This window comes from Hordeum vulgare, chromosome 5H (assembly GCF_904849725.1).
Source record: "Hordeum vulgare subsp. vulgare chromosome 5H, MorexV3_pseudomolecules_assembly, whole genome shotgun sequence".
NCBI lineage: Eukaryota > Viridiplantae > Streptophyta > Magnoliopsida > Poales > Poaceae > Hordeum > Hordeum vulgare.
Genome location: NC_058522.1, coordinates 558,977,147 through 558,995,480, shown reverse-complemented (window position 1 = coordinate 558,995,480; position 18,334 = coordinate 558,977,147). Strand labels below are relative to the sequence as shown.

The 18,334-nt window shown below is 43.5% G+C and overlaps 3 protein-coding genes and 1 pseudogene across 3 annotated transcripts; 2 read left to right on the top strand and 2 right to left on the bottom strand.

Annotated features, from left to right (window-relative positions):
• Positions 1-3,765: 3,765 nt before the first annotated feature.
• On the top strand, positions 3,766-5,529 carry LOC123452943. The gene is made up of 2 exons (XM_045129688.1): positions 3,766-4,041; positions 5,246-5,529. The coding sequence occupies exons 1-2, from the start codon at positions 3,857-3,859 to the stop codon at positions 5,331-5,333; spliced, it is 273 nt and encodes a 90-aa protein (XP_044985623.1). The 5' UTR covers positions 3,766-3,856; the 3' UTR covers positions 5,334-5,529.
• A 1,173-nt stretch (positions 5,530-6,702) lies between these two features.
• On the bottom strand, positions 6,703-7,406 carry LOC123452942 (splicing factor 3B subunit 6-like protein). Its single transcript, XM_045129687.1, has one exon. It carries the CDS (start codon positions 7,303-7,305, stop codon positions 6,916-6,918), a length of 390 nt encoding a protein of 129 aa, XP_044985622.1. The 5' UTR covers positions 7,306-7,406; the 3' UTR covers positions 6,703-6,915.
• Positions 7,407-7,595: 189 nt separating this feature from the next.
• On the top strand, positions 7,596-10,655 carry LOC123452941 (peptidyl-prolyl cis-trans isomerase CYP22). The gene is made up of 7 exons (XM_045129686.1): positions 7,596-7,905; positions 8,008-8,031; positions 8,470-8,557; positions 8,984-9,076; positions 9,799-9,831; positions 10,062-10,118; positions 10,285-10,655. Exons 1-7 carry the CDS (start codon positions 7,715-7,717, stop codon positions 10,393-10,395), a joined length of 597 nt encoding a protein of 198 aa, XP_044985621.1. The 5' UTR covers positions 7,596-7,714; the 3' UTR covers positions 10,396-10,655.
• A 4,978-nt stretch (positions 10,656-15,633) lies between these two features.
• LOC123399144 lies at positions 15,634-17,035 on the bottom strand (annotated as a pseudogene).
• Positions 17,036-18,334: the final 1,299 nt, after the last annotated feature.

Genomic DNA, 18,334 nt, shown 5'->3' with positions numbered 1-18,334 from the left:
CAACAAGCACATCCCCTAGTCTCATGTTTTTGCCACTCAAGCTACACATCGAGGGGCCCGAACCCACAATCATGCATCTGGCATTGTGCCGGACATCCGTCCCATATGAGGTGGAACATATGCTCTCTGGATAGCAGGGGGTCAGATATCCGGGGCAACGCCCGAACATCCGGCGACTGTTGAAAGCCCAAACATCCCGCATAGTGGCCGGACATCCGGCCATCACAGAAGAGCAACTTTCCTGTTAATAGTGGACGCGGTTTTAGAAGAGACAAGGAGTTTGAATTTGACTTGTGCAAGCCTTTTATTAACCCTATGATTCCTTCTTAATAGTGCGGGATCCATATACTCAAGAACAAAAGAAAACGAGATATGTAAACCTTTTTGTTCCTTCCTTCTCAAGTCATATTAATTCCAGCGTCCATGGTGACCCACGTCTATTTTCATTTGAGGACTAATACCTGAGATTTACTTGAAAAACAACATTATTCCTCTACATGTACATTGTCATCAACATCAAAACATGATACTAGGGCATGATTGCACTTTCACCAACAATCTCCTAAGTCTTAACAATTGCCTAATTAGTTATCATCAGCTGAAGTATCAAATTTCACGTGGTCGCGGAGTTAGTGGCAAACTGGCAATGGACTCGGGTCTCAATTACTCTCCCAGGCCATCATTGTACTCAACCCCATAACGAAACACTAACCAACACAAGTATCAAAACAAGTTACGCTACTTCTAGTCACATCCGATCTCATGAGGAAGACGCGAGGATGAGGATATAACATTAATTACACAAAGTTCAGGCAACGGTGAAGCTACTCCAAGGGTTCGACAAGGTGGTCAAGCGCACATACATCTTTTTTATTCGTTGCACTTAAAACGAGAAGTACAAGCAGCGTCACAACTTCACCCCATCGCCTTCTGCCTCTTCCCACCACCGCCTTTGCCATTGTGTTCGTTGAGTAAGGCCGAGACCCCGTTCTCATCTATCTCCAATCAAAACTAGGGAACCTCACTTATTTATACTAAACATCTTTACTTTTCATAGTTTTATTTTATATAAATGTGGTTTATATTTTTTATTGATCCAACTTTACTACAAAATTCTAACTATTGTATCAAATAATATTAATCGTGTGTGCTACAAATACAATTACAATTTTACTACATGCTTCTAATGATACAAATACAATAATGTTAAGTAAAACCATGTTTTTCCTAAATAATTATATTATGTTTCAAAGTTCAAGACACTTGGTTGAACCATCTTCCGTCCAGACCTAAGTAAATGATAAAAATCACTTCCTTTATAAAAGCAATTGTATATAAATGTATTAATGTGTGTGTGTGTGTGTGTTTTTATGTACATTTTTGGTATCCTACCATTCTCAAATATCTCGGTGTATTACAATGCACAATTTGTTTTGCATGTTTTGGTATTTTTGAATATCTTGATAAAGTGTTTTGCATTTAGGAGTCGAACAAATATACTAACCGAGGTTTATTGAGCACAAGTGTCTAACTTAGTTGTTACTAACATGGAGTGGAATTATAGAATCTACATGTGAGGTATCAACAAGTGGTTCATACTCAAATCATGGTCTCTCTCCTGCAAGTTGGCATTAGCTTCTTTTGTTCTTTTATTATTGGCCTTTTTTGTTTGTAATTATAGACATGCATAGGATGTACATGGTGGCATAATGATGATGTTTGTGACACACATGTAACAAGTCATTTTGCTCTTCATTTGGAATCTTCTTTAGCTCATACTCAACAAACAATACACATCCATTTGATGCACCAAATACATCACCAAAACACCTCATGACCTTGGGACAAGATCCCTTGCTAAACACAATAATAAAATGCTTAAATGGTTTCATTTTGTAGCTTGTTTTAGGAAGTTTAAATATGTGTGATGTTGATCAAGATTCGTGCACATTTTCAAAAAGTGAACCCAGTTAGAGACTAGAGTTGTATCTGATTGACCAGTTTAGGCCAAGTTCAATACCGTTTTCTTAAACTTTCTGCACAATCTAGAAGTTGAAGAACTATCCTACGGTACCAACTGTTGGAGCTAAATCGTGCAGTTCTCTTGATGGGGTATCCCGATGTAGCCATTAGGTCACAGAGTAAATAGACACATACTTTATTCAGGTTCGGGCCCTCCTTACGTGGTAATACCCTACTCTTTCTTGTGTATAATGCCATTTGGGTGTACACACACATATTTTTCTTGCCACATGACCCTGACCCACATCGATGTTGGTTAAAAATGTCCAGGCTATTTTGTAATTGTAATGTAAAGGCGTGTTATGTTTCTTCTAAACAAATGTTTGACTAATGACCATATGTGTCTACATCGTGTTTCTCGAAAACAATATTGTAATATGCATTTCATATAATATTAAGTTTTTGTCATTCTACTCACTTTCAAAAGTACATTCTTTTTACATGTTTTCAAAATTGCCAAATGGAGGCCGAGCTCCATGGAGGCTTTAATTTAAAAATACTAATTCAGATTCATACTTTTATTTCCATTCTTTAAAAAAACATACCCGGAGACATAATGTATATTTTTGTAAAATTTTCATGATGAAATACGTTAAAATGAGAGGTAAACATAAAAAAACAAAATTGTGGCTTTTTAGCACATGTATTGTTCATTCTCAAAATTCATGATTTTTTTTGTGTAACTTGCAATTCAGGGTAAAAAATAAAATTTTACACGCATATCCATTACATCCTTGTGTGCATGTATGTATCCTTGGTAAAAAAACAAGCATTTCAGCTTGCGTTCACGTAAAATATATACTGACCTACTTGTTCTTTTTGTCCAGGACACCTAAAGTTGTTTTTTTTTTCAATTGTCCCGTCGGATCACGTTATATTATAGGTGTGATATTTCATTATTTTTTCAGAATTTTTAGGAACTTCTACACCGTCATAAACCTTAACTAGTTCTGTGGCAAGCTATGATAGAAAACCCAGATTGATTTTTGATTAATTTAAAAAATAAAAGGCATTTGTGTAGCTCGGCCTCCAAATAACCCTACTCTACGGTTTTATACTATCGTATAAACTATTTGTCATTTCTTTTAGCAAAATAAACTGCATATTAAATGTAACTCAATTTTTTGAGTTATTTTAGATAGATGTGACTCAAATAGTATGATACTAAATGATTACCTATGTGATGTTGCTGGAATCCCGCTAAAAGAAATACATAAAATTTGCTAAGAACATCTACAACTAATGTGAAGAAAATGTAAGCTTACAAAAATACAAAGAGTGTGGAAGTAGAGAAATGTGAATTGTAGTTAAAAGAATGTCATCCAATAAAAATGTAAATGTTGAATTACATAATTATGATGCAATCGCCCAACACATGTATTGTAAATACAAAATCTAATGCAGAAAATAACTAATGACTAACGTGTATAAATTGATGATGTGACACGGTTGCATGTAATTTATGATTTGCACGCATGACTCCATGGTTGCATGTGTAGAAAAAAATAGATACTCTTTCCGTCTCATAATAGAAGAGTGTTTTGGACACTACACTAGAAAAACTAGGACGGAGAAAAGATAGGTAGTTTTTTTAGTCTAGATTTTGTTTTTTAAATCCAGAAAAAGAATAGTTAGTGGGTTATAGCTACTTAGAAATAGAAGATTCTGTGGACGGGCCTGGGCCTGGGCCTGTAATACCCAGCCGGCCCATCGAGGGCTCCAGCTCGGAACGCAACCCTAGTCCACCCACCAACACGAGAACGAGGAGCGGACACGCTCTGCTTGGAATCGGATCGGGGAAGCTCGTGCGAGGAGGAAGAGGAAGAAGAGGAAGATGAAGGTCCGCGCATCGGTGAAGCGGTTGTGCAGCTTCTGCAAGGTGGTGAAGCGCCGGGGCATCGTCTTCATCCACTGCACCTCCAACCAGAAGCACAAGCAGCGCCAGGGCTTCTCCACCATCGCCGCCTGCCTCCCGCCCCCGCCGCCGCCCGCCTCCGCCTCCGCCGCCGCGTTCGCCGAGTAAGAATGACCCCTCCCCCCTCCCTCCCCGCGGCATGTTTTCTCTTTATTAACTGTCCCCGCCGGAGCAGCGCGCGCTAGGTTCTAAAATCACCCCACTAGATTGAGATTTGTCGGTCGTGTCGCGTGTGCTCGTGATTCGTAGGACAAATTAAGGTTGTTGGTTAGATGTATTGATGGGATTGATCCTTGATCCTGGTTCATAGAGAGGCGTAATTGTGAGCATCCATGTTTGATATCCAGGTGAACAACTCTTGAGGCCTATTTATTGGTCAGTAACCTTGCATCTGGATCATGTGCTTGTATGTCTAGATTACACTAGCACAAATACAGCCCGACAGACCATTTCTAGCATTTTGCACTACCAAGAATGGCTAACCTCTATATACAAGGCAATCCTAGCCGATAAAAAATGCACTCGGCCAATGGTTTCAGCATGGATGGCATGTGATCCACCGGACTGCTTGATCACTTGATAGGCTGCTCCTGCCCTGCGCATCTTGAAGAAGCTACGGGCATCACTTCAATCTCCTTGGTTTGTCAAGTTGCTGTTTAAACTTTTCAAACTGATTACAGTAAAATAGGCATTCCAGTGTAGCCTCTTTACCGGTTAAGCTACACTTGTTGACTTACAAGAGATCCCCATTTGCAATGTTCAGGAGTCTCTATTGTGAACCTATTTACCTATGTATCTCATTGCATATTTGCCTGTGGCCTTTACTTGGTGATTTCAATGTTAAATGCATTCTTTGCAGTTAGCATGGTTATTCCAATGTACCTGTACCTATCCTTGGGTGTTACTTTTATGCTGCACTGCATTTGTCAAGTACTCCCTCCGTCCCAAAATTCGTGTCTTTGATTTGTTTAGATATGAATGTATCTAGTCATGTTTTAGTATTTTGATACATCCATTTCTAGACAAACCTAAGACAAGAATTTTGGGACGGAGGGAGTATATGGTATGATGATCTCCATACGAAGTTGAAATGTGAATAAGGTCCAACGAGAGCGAAACTTCAGTCAAAACAGAACAGCTGGGGTCACCACAGACTGCCTTTGCTAATAGTTTCTTTAGGTTGTAGAATAATACGCGATACGCTTCTCCTTTTGGTTCCATGTCCTGAATTCTTCTTATTGGTTAACCATATGTTCAGTAGGACTATCCTATTACACTTGATGGTCTCATCTTTGCTTTGTACTGTAGGGCTTCCAAGGCGGCCAGGCAGGACATGTCAACGAAATTCAACTGGCCGCTGGGTCTAGCTGCCGTGTTCAAGAATGGCGACAAGTAAACAGATGATGAATACTAGCTAGTCGCTGTTTTGATATCAAGTGGAGTTTCCAGTTGAGGAATTCCTGTAACGAAAATAGAATATAATCGTGTATCCGATGTCATTGGTTAAACTGTTCGTTTCATGGAATAATATTGGCATACACTTTACTCTATCCCTTGATATGTTTGATTCAAACAGAGCCGCTTCGACTTAACTCTCCTGGCCCATCTTGCTGAATATGTTCATCTTATTCTCGCTGGATTGCTAATAATACCAGTGTGTGCCACCTGTATGTTGCATCAAGAGTTGCTGAAACCTAAAGAAAGAGGACTATGTTGTGTATTTCCCTCTCTCTCTTTTGTTGTTGAAATAAATGCCCATTTTCTGTTGTTGAAGAACTTAAACAACAGAAACTCTTTTCATCTTCTGAAACTATAGTGATAGCCAAAACTCCCGTTAGCACTCTCAGGCAAACAAACTATGAAATGTACATGTGTGATTTTTGGAGGCAAACATGCTATGTTTACCAACCTCAGAAAATCTAGTAGACATCTATTCTATTCAAGCAAATTGGGATCAGGCCTCTTTACACAAACCAAATAGACAGTACAATTCCCCAAATACACAAGTTCAAGCATACCCCAAGATCATACTCTGTAAATTTAAGAAACGGCCATCCCACAATGAACATGACAGATCCAAATAGCTAGAGGAAAGTGGGCTTGAACTAGACCAGACATATCGCTTAAGAAACCCATGAAAACACTTAGGGCTCCTTTGATACAAAGGAATTTCATTGAATTTTTGAGAATTTGGATCCTTAAGATTTTTTCCTACGATGGCCGTTTGATTCGTAGGATTGAAATCCTTTGGAATTTTTTCATAGGATTCATTTGTACTACATTTTGAAGGAAAATTTTCATCCACTCAAACCTCTTTGTAAAAAAAAATTGTTTTTCCTATGCTATCAAACACACTTCCAAATTCTGTAGTGTAGAAAAGGACGTGCCACTCTATTCCTATGTTTTTTCTATTCCTGCATTTTGAGAATCCTACGAATCAAAGAGGCCCTAATACTCCGTCCGTTCCTAAATATTAAAAAGACAAATATTTAGGAGCAGAGGAAGTACTACATAGCAGCAAGTTTGCATAGCACAATCAGCACTAGCAAACCATAAAGTAAAATCACATAGCATGAGCATTAACAAAGAGGCTACACTGGATACACCCCTCTTTAACAGATCACTGACATCCACTGTAATTTGTATCATCAAGCAACACAGACCCTCGCTATACCACAAATTTGGTTGTCTAAATAGAATTCAGGTGCTCCATGTATCTGAACAATCATGCGCATATCAAAAATTCCAAGCGAACACTAGGATCATTGACATCCACAGCATAGATATTACTACTTACTAATTGAAGTACCAAATTCAAGTTACATCAAAACACAGGACAAATGCTATCAATCGAATCAGGTTCATCATCGATACCGAACCACCGCAAACAAAACATACCGCGGCCAAGCACAGATTACAGACAGTTTCTGTCGACGATTTCTAAACTAAACACGGAGCAGCACATCTGCTGGGTAGGATCAGGCGTCGTTGGCGGAGGGGGTCTTGGATCCGATGCCGTACTTCTCCTGGAGCCTGGTGATCTCGTCCTCCTTCTTCTTGATGTCCGTCTTCTTGGACATCTTGTTGAGCTGCGAGTAGAGCACGATGAGGTAGCGGTTGGCGACGTTGAAGCCCGAGAGGTGGTCGACGGCGTTCTTGGCGTCGTAGATGTCCTCGTACACCACGTACGCCGTCCCCCGCGTGTCCTTGGCGTTGCCCAGCCGGATCTGCCGGATGGCCCCGTACTTGCCGAAGATGTCGTACATCTCCTCGCTCGAGATGTTGAACGGCAGGTTCCGCACGAACAGCGCCCTGTTCACCTCCGGCGGCAGCCTCGCGTTCCCCTTCCTCAAGCTCGCCGCCGCCATCTCCGCCGCCGCCGCCGCCTAGGGTTTGGTTTCGGTCTGGTTGGGGGCTCGGTTGGTGTCTGGTCGAAAACTCCAAATCGATTTGGGGGTAGCTTCTTTCCTCCTCTCCTCTCCTCCTTATTAAGGGTGGAGATACCTTTCTTACCGACTTCGGAACGGATAGCCGGCTGACGCGTGGCCCCGGTGACCGACTCCGGGCCCACATGGCGGTGAGACGGATCTTAGCCGACGTGTCTCGAACGTTCGGGACGCTCGTCTCTCTGGCACGAATCTTGGCGCATATTGGCCCGCCTCCGTCCTCCTAGCGCGCCGCCGGCCTCTCCCTCTCGAACTCGAGGCTTCTTTTGCCCCCCCTCGGCTCCCGAACCTTCCAGAAGCTTCCACGACCTTACCTCGAGCGCCGACAGGCATGGCGTCAGCCATCTCCGCGGGGCCTACGCCGCCGGCCCCGGCGCCGGCGTCGGTGGAGTGGCACCAGCGGCCGCCGAACCCGAAGAACCCGGTGGTGTTCTTCGACGTGACCATCGGCTCCATCCCGGCCGGCCGCATCAAGATGGAGCTCTTCGCCGACCTCGTCCCCAAGACCGCCGAGAACTTCAGGTAGCCGCGCCCTCGCCGCCCCACCCTTAAACCCTAGGTTCCGTTTGATTTATCGCTTCTGCTGCTGACGGATCTCTGCTCTGTTTGTTCTTTTTGTTGCAGGCAGTTCTGCACTGGCGAGTACAGGTGAGAATTAGATGTATGCCCGGCGATTGGTTATCGTGATTGCCGATAGTATGCTTATTTCTGAGGCTAATTCTGCAACCCTGAATTCCTTTCTGACTTGAACATTTACCTTCCTTGTGTGAGTGTTGCTTAAGTTTGTGTTTGTGTGTATCATGGGTAACTTTGTTGAATGCTTTCTCCTTTTGCACATTTGATTGAATGTTTTTTTAAATATGTAATTAGTACTTCTTACATTGATAGTCATCACATAGGTGCGAACATAAACAGTTTGACTGTTCCTTTTCTTAGCGGGCAGTGGTTGTTATTTGCTTCATTCAGGACACTGTAAATAAAACAATAACTGGCAACTGCAAGTCTGCAATTTTGGATGGTTGCATACTTGCATTAGTAGCTTTATTTGGTGTGCAGCTATGCTTAATTTCAACATGCTGATTGCAGGAAGTCAGCTATTCCACAGGGGTATAAGGGTTGTCAGTTCCATCGAGTGATCAAAGATTTCATGATTCAGGGAGGTGACTTCGTAAAGGTTTGTGCCATACTGTTGCTCAATGCATCAACAACATAAATTAACATAATCTTTTAGGCATGCTGTTTTGGACTGTGGCATTTATGTGCATTGATGCAACTTGACTTGAGCTATTGAATTATTTGGTAAAATGGTGCATCTTGCTTTGAGCCTCTATGGCTTATTACAATTTAGTTTTGAGTGACCAACTGTTCCTGAGTAATTTGTGCTCAGAACTGAAGGGTTTGTTTGGTGTAAACTAAAGTTCCTTCATGTCCTGTAGGGTTTGTTTGGTGTAAACTAAAGTTCCTTCATGTCCTGTAGGGTTTGTTTGGTGTAAACTAAAGTTCCTTCATGTCCTGTAGGGTTTGTTTGGTGTAAACTAAAGTTCCTTCATGTCCTGTAGGGTTTGTTTGGTGTAAACTAAAGTTCCTTCATGTCCTGTAGGGTGATGGTAGTGGATGCATATCAATATATGGTACCAAATTTGATGATGAAAATTTCATTGCGAAGCATACTGGTCCTGGCCTGCTCTCCATGGTATTCTTCTCTCTATCTCATTTTCCTAATTGAAACTATTGTCAGATGTTACTTTGCTAATGCCATGTTCATTTGCAAGAGATCTACTGCTTGGCCTAATGTCTTAGTTATGTTTGTATAAAATTTCCTTCCACTCCATGTATTTTGTATATTTTCCTTTTTTATCAGGTCTCTGATGTACCTTCTCCTTCTGTATGGGACTTCTGCTCACTGAGTGACCAGAATATATGCTCAAATTAGCAAACCTCTTTTATTATGGCGGCCTTCAAATGGTGTACATAATTATTGAGATACGGTGCACAATATAAAGTGAATGATCTAAATTTGGCATTTTAGGTGGTCACTTTCAACATTTGTAGTAGGCTAGGTTAGGTTTGACCTACATCAAAACGGACTGGGGCAATCTCATGGCAATGCATTATTTTAATTCATGGTGAATGGTGATGTGTTTCCAGATCTCTTTTATGGAGTATTGATTTCTTAATCCTCGTGGGTGCCTTTTTCTCATGGTTACTTAAAAAGAAGCATCCACCTTGGGCTTACTATTTAGCTGGTTTTACACTAGAATAGTTCTGTTTTAGTTTAAATGGCTACTAGTGTTTCGTTTTCTTTTCTCAGCAGTGTGTTGCACAATGATAAGGGATATTCATTAATTTGTTTAAGAAATATTTTATTAAATCCCATCTTATATGGATCTAAATGTATGTTAATTTATTTTTCAGGCGAACAGTGGAGCTAACTCTAATGGATCTCAGGTACTTTCATCTTTTAAACTATTATTTCTTTTCATTTCAGCATGATCTGAATGTGTGCTATGTTACCAATTTGTTGTGATGTTATAGTGGTGTTGTTCTTATCTGCTCATATCTGGACTTGCCCTTTCTTGTCTATACCACCAATCTCCTTTCACATATTTTCCAGTTAGATTTTACTGTATATATCTTCTAGAATAACGAAATCTTATTTTCTACCATCTGCTTTGCAGTTCTTTTTAACTTGTGCAAAGTGTGAATGGCTAGACAACAAGCACGTGGTTTTCGGGGTAAGAGGTGCTTAATTTTAATGCATCATTATTTGGTACCAGCATCACCTATTACAGTTCACAAGTAAATGTATCCTTGTGTGCTAAACTGTAAGCTGCCCTCTGCCTTTCAATGGCAGTACTACATGGGTTTATAACTAACTAATGCCTTGTTATGCCATCTCAGAGGGTGCTGGGAGATGGTCTGCTCGTGCTGCGGAAGATTGAGAACGTGGCGACTGGGCCAAACAACCGTCCGAAGCTTGCCTGCGTCATAAGTGAGTGCGGCGAGATGTAGCTTGCTTCTCAAGCACGGCATATCCTAGCGCTGCCTTGACGTTGATGAAAGTACTGAATCACTGGAAACAGATTGGAGACTTAGAGCATTGCTGCATTAGTCTACTTATTGCGACTTTGTGAGCATGCGGAATTTGGACTCTGACAAACTGGCAACATGTCTCTGTATGAGCCAATGCTGTAGAGCCTTTAAAAAACATGTATCGTGTTGAATAATGTTGGAAGCACGAGATATATGACCCATGTGGTTTGATGGCTTCACTGCTGCTAATGTGTTGAATATGGAACCCCCAATTTGTCGTTCATCCAACCACACTTGCTATGATATTACAACCCGCTCCACACAGTTTTATTTTTCTTCTCTATTCTACAGTGATCCAGGATGAACTGTTCCGGAGCATAACAAAACGAACATGTCTGCGGTACCAGGAACAAAGTCCAGTAGAGTCCAGTAGAGAAATATATCCATAGAGTCATTGTCAATATATATCGACGGAATGCAAAGTGGGCTGCCACGAACAAACGAAATAAGGTATTCTATCAGAAGTGATGATGGATATGTGCAAAAGAAAAGAAAAATGTGATGATGGATGTCCTCGTCACCACATCATGAGGTGGTCAAACCGCAGATTGCAGCATGAACTAATCAGCCCCAAAATCCTCGGCGCCCATGGCTGCTGTGAGTACGTGTGTCGGTGTTCTGCCACCACGTCGTGCACGGTGCACCACCTCGAACCAGCGTGCATGCCGTCACGTCGCGCTCGCTCGCTCGGGTTTAAACCCTCCGAGGACTCGCTGCCGTCTCATTTCCCGCGCCCCGGCTCGCCACACCATGCCGCGCACGACGCCGTCGAGCCCGCTGTCCCGCGCGACGCCGCCGCGCTCGCCCTCGGCGGCGAGCCGGCTGGCCGTCGCGCCGGCGTCCCCGACCACCCCGCAGTGCGCCATCCCGGCCTCCCCGCGCACGCCGCCGGCGCCGGCTGCCAGGGCGTCCACCCCGCCGCCGACCACGCCGCGCACGCCGCGGCCGGAGATCACGCTCAAGGAGCCGTCGTCGGCGTCGCAGGAGAAGCGCGCGGCCGCGGCCGTCCGTGGCCCGCCGTCGCGCGCGCTCCGCGCCATCCGCGCGCTGCTCCGCTCCTTCCCCATCATCGCGCCGGCCGCGTGCCGCCCGGCGTCGGCCCTCCCCAGGCGCCACGGCAAGCCGCACGACGGCCACGCCGGCGGCCGCGCGCGCGTCACGGGGACCTTCTACGGCCACCGCCGCGCCCGCATCGCGCTCGCCGTGCAGGAGCGGCCAGGCAGCCTCCCCACCCTGGTCCTCGAGCTCGGCGTGCCCACGGGGAAGCTCATGCAGGAGATCTCCGCCGGGGGCCACGTCCGCATCGCCCTCGAGTGCGAGAAGAAGTCCAAGAAGTCGCCCGACGCCGGCGAAGGCGGCGGGAGCGTCAGCCTGCTGGAGGAGGCGATGTGGACGGCGTACGTCAACGGCCGGCGCGTCGGGTACGCGGTCAGGCGGGAGGCCACGGACGGCGACCTCGCGGTCATGCAGCTGCTGAGCACCGTGTCGGTGGGCGCCGGCGTGCTGCCCGGGGACGTGGTGGACGAGCCGCCCGGGCCCGGCGGGGCGGCGGACGCGGACGGCGAGGTGGCATACATGCGCGCGGGGTTTGACAGGGTCACCGGGAGCAAGGACTCGGAGTCGTTCTACATGGTCAGCCCGGACGGGGACGGCGGCGCCGGCGCCGGCGGTGGAACGGAGCTGAGCATTTTCTTTGTCAGGGTGTAGAAGCGGGAGACCGCCTTGCCGCCCGGCCCGTTGCCGGCGGTGGGAGTTAGCTCCGTTGTTGATCGTCGTTGCTTCTTTTTTGGAAGACATGGCTACCTTCGCTGTAACAAGCGTCTGACGCTCTATCTGTGGTTGGCAGCTTTGGTGAATTATCTGTGTAATCGCGAACAATCTTTTCGTTTGAGAACACAGTACACACTCATGCGCATGCATTCATCTTAAATAATACTCTTATGAAGGTAGACCCTATTCATATGAACATCTTAAAAAAACTAAAATGTCATGTCATAAACACCTCATAGTCGACGGAAACATCTACTTTAACTAAACGTGCATCATCAAAAATTCTAATCTAAATTTAACTAAACGTGCATCATCAAAAATTCTAATCTAAATTTAGAAATAACGCAACCACTAGGATTTAATCCCTGGTTGATCGAAGATATCACTATTCTCCTAACCATTCAACCATAGATTGAAGCGCAAGCATGATCAGTCCAATTTTGTATGTATAGACCATGTAAATGGAATCTCCGTGAACAATACTCCATCCATTCACAAATATGAAATGTTCTATGAGTAACTTATTTTGAATCGGATGTATAGGCACGTTTTAGTGTCTATGTTCACCCATTTCATTCTATACAAAAATATTCAAAACGTCTTATATTTGTGAACGGAGGGAGTAGTTGATTGCGGTTAAGGGCCTCTTTGATTCACAAAGATTCTACGAGTGCAAAAATAGGAAAACAAAAGAATTACAATATCTAATTGGAAAAAAGGATTACAATATCTTGTCTGTTTGAATACTATAGTATTTTTTATTTTATTTTTGCAGGGATTTTCCAATAGTATTTTAGGTTTAGGATGGAATGATTCAATCATACGAATCAAATGATAAACACAAGAATTATTGTTTTTACTATGACGATTATCCATAAAGATTGAAATATTCTAGAATTCATATAAAATCATATGGACCCAAGAGGTGGTAAGTATTGTTTTGGTATCTGATGTTAATTTGTGTGTGCTTATTGTGCATTTCTTTTGTGTAGTATTTTGTTGATTCTCTGACGCCTAAAAAAATTCTCAGTGTTGTTTATTTTGCTCATCCCGCCTCAACATCGTTGTGGCACTTGAGAGGCGGCTCACCGCCAAGCCCGCCGCGATCGCTGAGCCCCCTCTCGGCCACCCCTCCTACCACCCGCGCATCTCCTCTCACTTCCGGTGGATAAGGGAGAACGAGGACGGGAACCCTAAAACGACCCGGCGCTGGCGTATATAGCGGATTCAGGGGTGGTTTTACGGACCTCCTGTAAACAATTTACGGGCCGGGCCTTTTTATCGGACCTGGTCAGGCCGTTTTTTGGACCGTCCCATGAATCAGTCGGAAAAAAGCGGCCCGACAAGCTCTTACCCTTTATTCTTGTATAGAAATCATGCATGATCAAGACGATCAGAGTGTAACATGCATACATTATGCTCACCCATATGCCAGCTAAGATCAAATGTTTACTTGTTCAACTATAGGACAGTACAATTATCATTAGATGTTAATGACCTCCAACAGCTGCTTAGTTCTATGCTGTATTGCATAATTGGAGGTGGTGATCTGTTCAACATTTTAACCCTATTATACCTACAAAATTCTGTCACCATATACATATATAAGTCCAATGTGATTTCTTTTTTTTTTACTATGAATGACAAAAGATATGTCTTGAAATCTGAATACATTAAAGAGTATCAATCAACTCAGGATATTGTATCCTACTCGAAATTCATCTGCTACATATAGACAATCTAGTATCTAGGACCAACGTTTAGATGCCTGCCAGGCTAGTATCATCATATATGGCATGACGTCATTTGTTTCCTTCAAACCGCTCTAAATATTCTGGTTAGTCCAATACTTGCTAAAAGAAAGGTCTACGACCAATATGATGATCAGTGTGTTGCAGACTTGAGCCCTAATTGCAGAACAGAGCAATATTGTTCTACAGGGGCTAAGTTCTAACAACATAAATAGCATTATGCGTGTCCAAATGATTGATATGTTTGTCTCTCTGTCAGTCATGTGCTAGAGAAATTAATTACCTGACCAACAAATCTAGTGTCCATATCCACTCTCAGGGGATCTGATAACTGCAGAACTGGCTTATGGGCCGGCACACACGCAAGCAAGGCTGTGCACTACATGCTCCAACCTGACACAACAACCATAGAGACTATGAGCACAAGGAGCAAACAAAAGCCAGCACCGTGAAATAATTTAACAATTTGCAAATGATAAGCAACATCTTCTTGAGTTACATAACATTCCTGATAGATCCAGTACAAACTAGCTGCAATAAACATACTACTGTAATTGGACATACTGTAGCTCATTCACATCAAGATCACAAGCAGCATCATGAAGTGGGATGTACTGTAGCCAATTTAATTCCGTGCAGGTTTAGCAATGCTGAATGAACATGCATATTCTGCATAGGATAGCTGACAGGTCATACCATCAAATTAGAGCGTGGTGGGGGGAAAATCACATGCCACCTCAGTTTATTTACCTGCCCAGCTATCAAGGTTTACCTCCTTCATAACATCAGAGGAAGTTCTTTCAGATACTGGGCATGTTTTCACCGATATTTAGTTCTGCTCTAACATGATTAGACCAAGTGAACTAATCACCAACTCAACAGACCGCAAAATTCACGAAAAGAAGTGAGAGCACCGATGGATTCAGTGATACGTGTGACTGATGCCAATGCAGCTCACAGTTTGTTTTGGTAAACGCGGGTACCATTTTTTGTGAGAGGAAGATATGTTTAAGGCTAGTGATGAAAAAGGAGAAAGGAAAGCTCTCTAGATTATAAAGTACTCCGTATCTCACATGGGTTTCCTTTAGCAAGCCTATACCATTACCTTGACAATATCCTCAACCAGCAGGCACAACAGAAAGGTTGCCAACATGAACTGCACAAAAAGATGATGGGCATCGTCTAAAGGTAATTGAATGACACCTGATAATCATCACAAGTCGTCCGCTTCATAGACAGAAAACTTCTTTCAGATTTGGAAGAACAGCTTGACAAAATCACATATACCTCCTATGGAAGCTTAGGAGTCGATGTTCCAGGTCATTGGGTTGCCATGTCTTCCAGCTGCCCCCTCTCGATCAACAATGCCTCTCCCAGGTCTGCCCTGCCAGGGGTGTCTCAATCATTTGAAGTTAGCCAAAGCTACAGGGTGTGACTTATGCATCTCCAGTGCTGTAACCAACAATCTAGAAGGTATAAACAACTGTGATATGAAATGAAATTCATAAAATGGTAAATACCAACTTTTTATGAAGCAGCAAACCTCACGTGACATTCATGAAGCATAAGCAAGCTCAACATATAAAGTAATCTTCTGATTAGAATGGCACAAAGGAGAAAATAATCAAAGGACAGATTTCAGAAAGCCACATAAATTTCAGAAAACATGTATGTCCTTCTCCGTACAAAATAATGACCAAAACATAGTTGACTTCAGAACTAGATCGTGATTTTACATACATTACTCAGAATTCTTGGTTCATGTAAATCTGAATCTAGCGGGCACTTCCCCTCCGCAAGCGGCAGCATAATCTTCAGCAAGGTGTGGTGCAGCTTCCTTGTGAGGGCATATGAACTTCTCCACGAAATACTTCTCAGTCTCCTTGAAAACAGTATAGTAGCTCGGGTCGCGCTTGAGCATTCCATTTTCCTTGAGAAACTTTACAACGTAGTGCCGAGGTCTCATCCGGCCCTCTAGGCTGTAACAGAGCATTACTGGCCGATGAGCAATGTATGCAGGTTCCAACCCCACCTCAGAGATGAGGAACTCGGACCTGTGCTGCAGCGATTCGTTTGACTTGCAGAGCAAAAACGGGGCCTTAGGCAGAGCAATGCTCACCTCGTCATCAGACCACCCTAACGTCTTCTTCAGGTAATCCACTTTGGCTGCGATCTTCTTCTCGTCGAGGAATGCGAGAGCACTCAGAGCATGCCTGAACATTCTAGATCCCCGGGGCACACCCAGACCTTCGGTCAATGCCACCATTGTCTGGACACACTCCAGGTTGGTGGTGACCATCCTCGGTATCGAGACGCACAGCTTGGCAATGTCGCGATCACCCAGCCCACACTCACGCAGGAACGCGACATTGAGCTCCACCTTGCTCTTGTATACGAGGAGGGAGGTGTTGAAGTTGATAGCCCGGAGGAGCCGAAGAGGGGCAGGTAGTACTGCAGCTTGGGGACGATGGATCTACAACGGAAACTGTTGGGGGAATGCGAGAGGAGGCGCGCGATCTCAGAATGTGACAAACCGAGGCCGGAGAGCCCCGCGACGATGGGGGACAGGCCCTTGTCCACGCCGCTGCAGAGGAACTTGGGGTCCCTGGCGACGAGGGCGGCGACGTCGGCGCTGGAGAGGCCGAGGCCGGCGAGGAAAGCGAGGACGGCGTCCGGTTTGGCGGGGGACCGGAGGTGGGAGAGCTTGGGGGAGGCCTTGAGGGCCTGGGCACGGGTCAAGCCGCAGGCGGAGACGAGGTAGTCCTCGGAGGCAAAGCCGGTGGTTGGGGAGATGCTGGGGGCTGTGGCGTCGGATATGAGGCGGCGGGGAGAGGATAAGATGCTGCTCCGAGCGAGGTAATCCTCCGCGGCGGCGAATTCCGGGGTGGCCGCGACGGAGGAGATGAGACGGTGGAGAGGGGAGGTCGAGGTGGCGGAGGTAGAAGAGAGCAGCTGAGTGAGGACGCAGACTAGGTGTCGGAGCATGGCGGCGGCGCCGGCAGTGAGGGAGTGATGGCCGGCAGCGGCAAGAGGGAGCTGGGTGAAAGTTAGGGAAGCCGTGGTCTCTCTAACTAGTGGGCTTAAGACTTTCTTAGTGGGCTTGTAGTTTGCGTGAAAGGGGCTGGGTTGCCCTGGATTTTGAAGTCAATTAGAGTGACTAATTCTGTGGCAGGGAGTCGCTCAGCGAAGGTCGCCCGACTAGGCCGGCCCAGTTTTCTTGTCTCAAAAAAATCTGATAATTTCCTTTATTTTCTGTTTATGTTTTTTCTACCTTTTCTGCTTATTTCCTTTCTGGTTAGTCTTTTCTTTCTTTTTTACTTTACTTTTTCATTTCTAAGAAAACATATTTTTCGAATTTCAAGAAAAAATTTGAAAATCCATAACATTTTTTGAATTTAGGAAAAAAGTTTGAAAAACGACAAAGTGATTAAATTTGAAACATTTTTTAAAAGAAATAACATTTTTCAAAATTTAAGAACAATTTTAGAACACGAACTTAGTGTCAAAATTGAACAAATTTTTTATATTTCGAACATTTTATAAAAATACTTAACATTTTTTGAAAATACCAAACATTTATTGAAATACCGATTATTTTTTTACGGTAACTATTTGAAATTTAGAACATAAAAAAAAATAAAAAACAGTTTTCAAATTTTAATAACATTTTATAAAAATCCAGACTAATTTTTGAACTTATGATCAAAGTTTGAAAACGAAAAATGTTTTAAATTCGGAAAAAAAAGCAAGAACTTTTTTTGCAAATTTAAGAACAATTTTCGAACACGAACTTAGTATAAAAATTGAACAAAATTTTGATATTCCAAAGATTTTTTGAAAAAACCAAATAATTTTTGAAAATACCGAACATTTTTTGAAGATTTTGAACATTCTATGAATGTTATGATTGTTTTTAAAAAGGCAACTATTTGAAATTTAGTACATTATAAAAAAAAAGCAACAACATTTTTTGAATTTGAAGAACAATTTTTGAACATGAACTTATTTTAAAAAGATAAAATAACCTTGGAAAAAAAGAAAAAGAAAGAAAGAGAAAGGAAAAAAGAAAAGGAAAAACGAAAAACGAAAAGAAACTGAAAAAACGGTCCACGAACCTTCTAGAGGTTCCCAAAACCAAAAAAAGACGGGTGAAACCTTCCATCAGGTTCCCAAAACCGGAATCCTGGAACCCTTTTAATGGGTCGGCCCATCCTAGTGGATCGCTTCTGTGACGTCCTTGATTTGATCGTACGCTAATCATACACACAAATGTGTACGACTAAGCTCAAGGACTCGTGGAAAGATATCACAACACAACTCTAGACACAAATAAAACA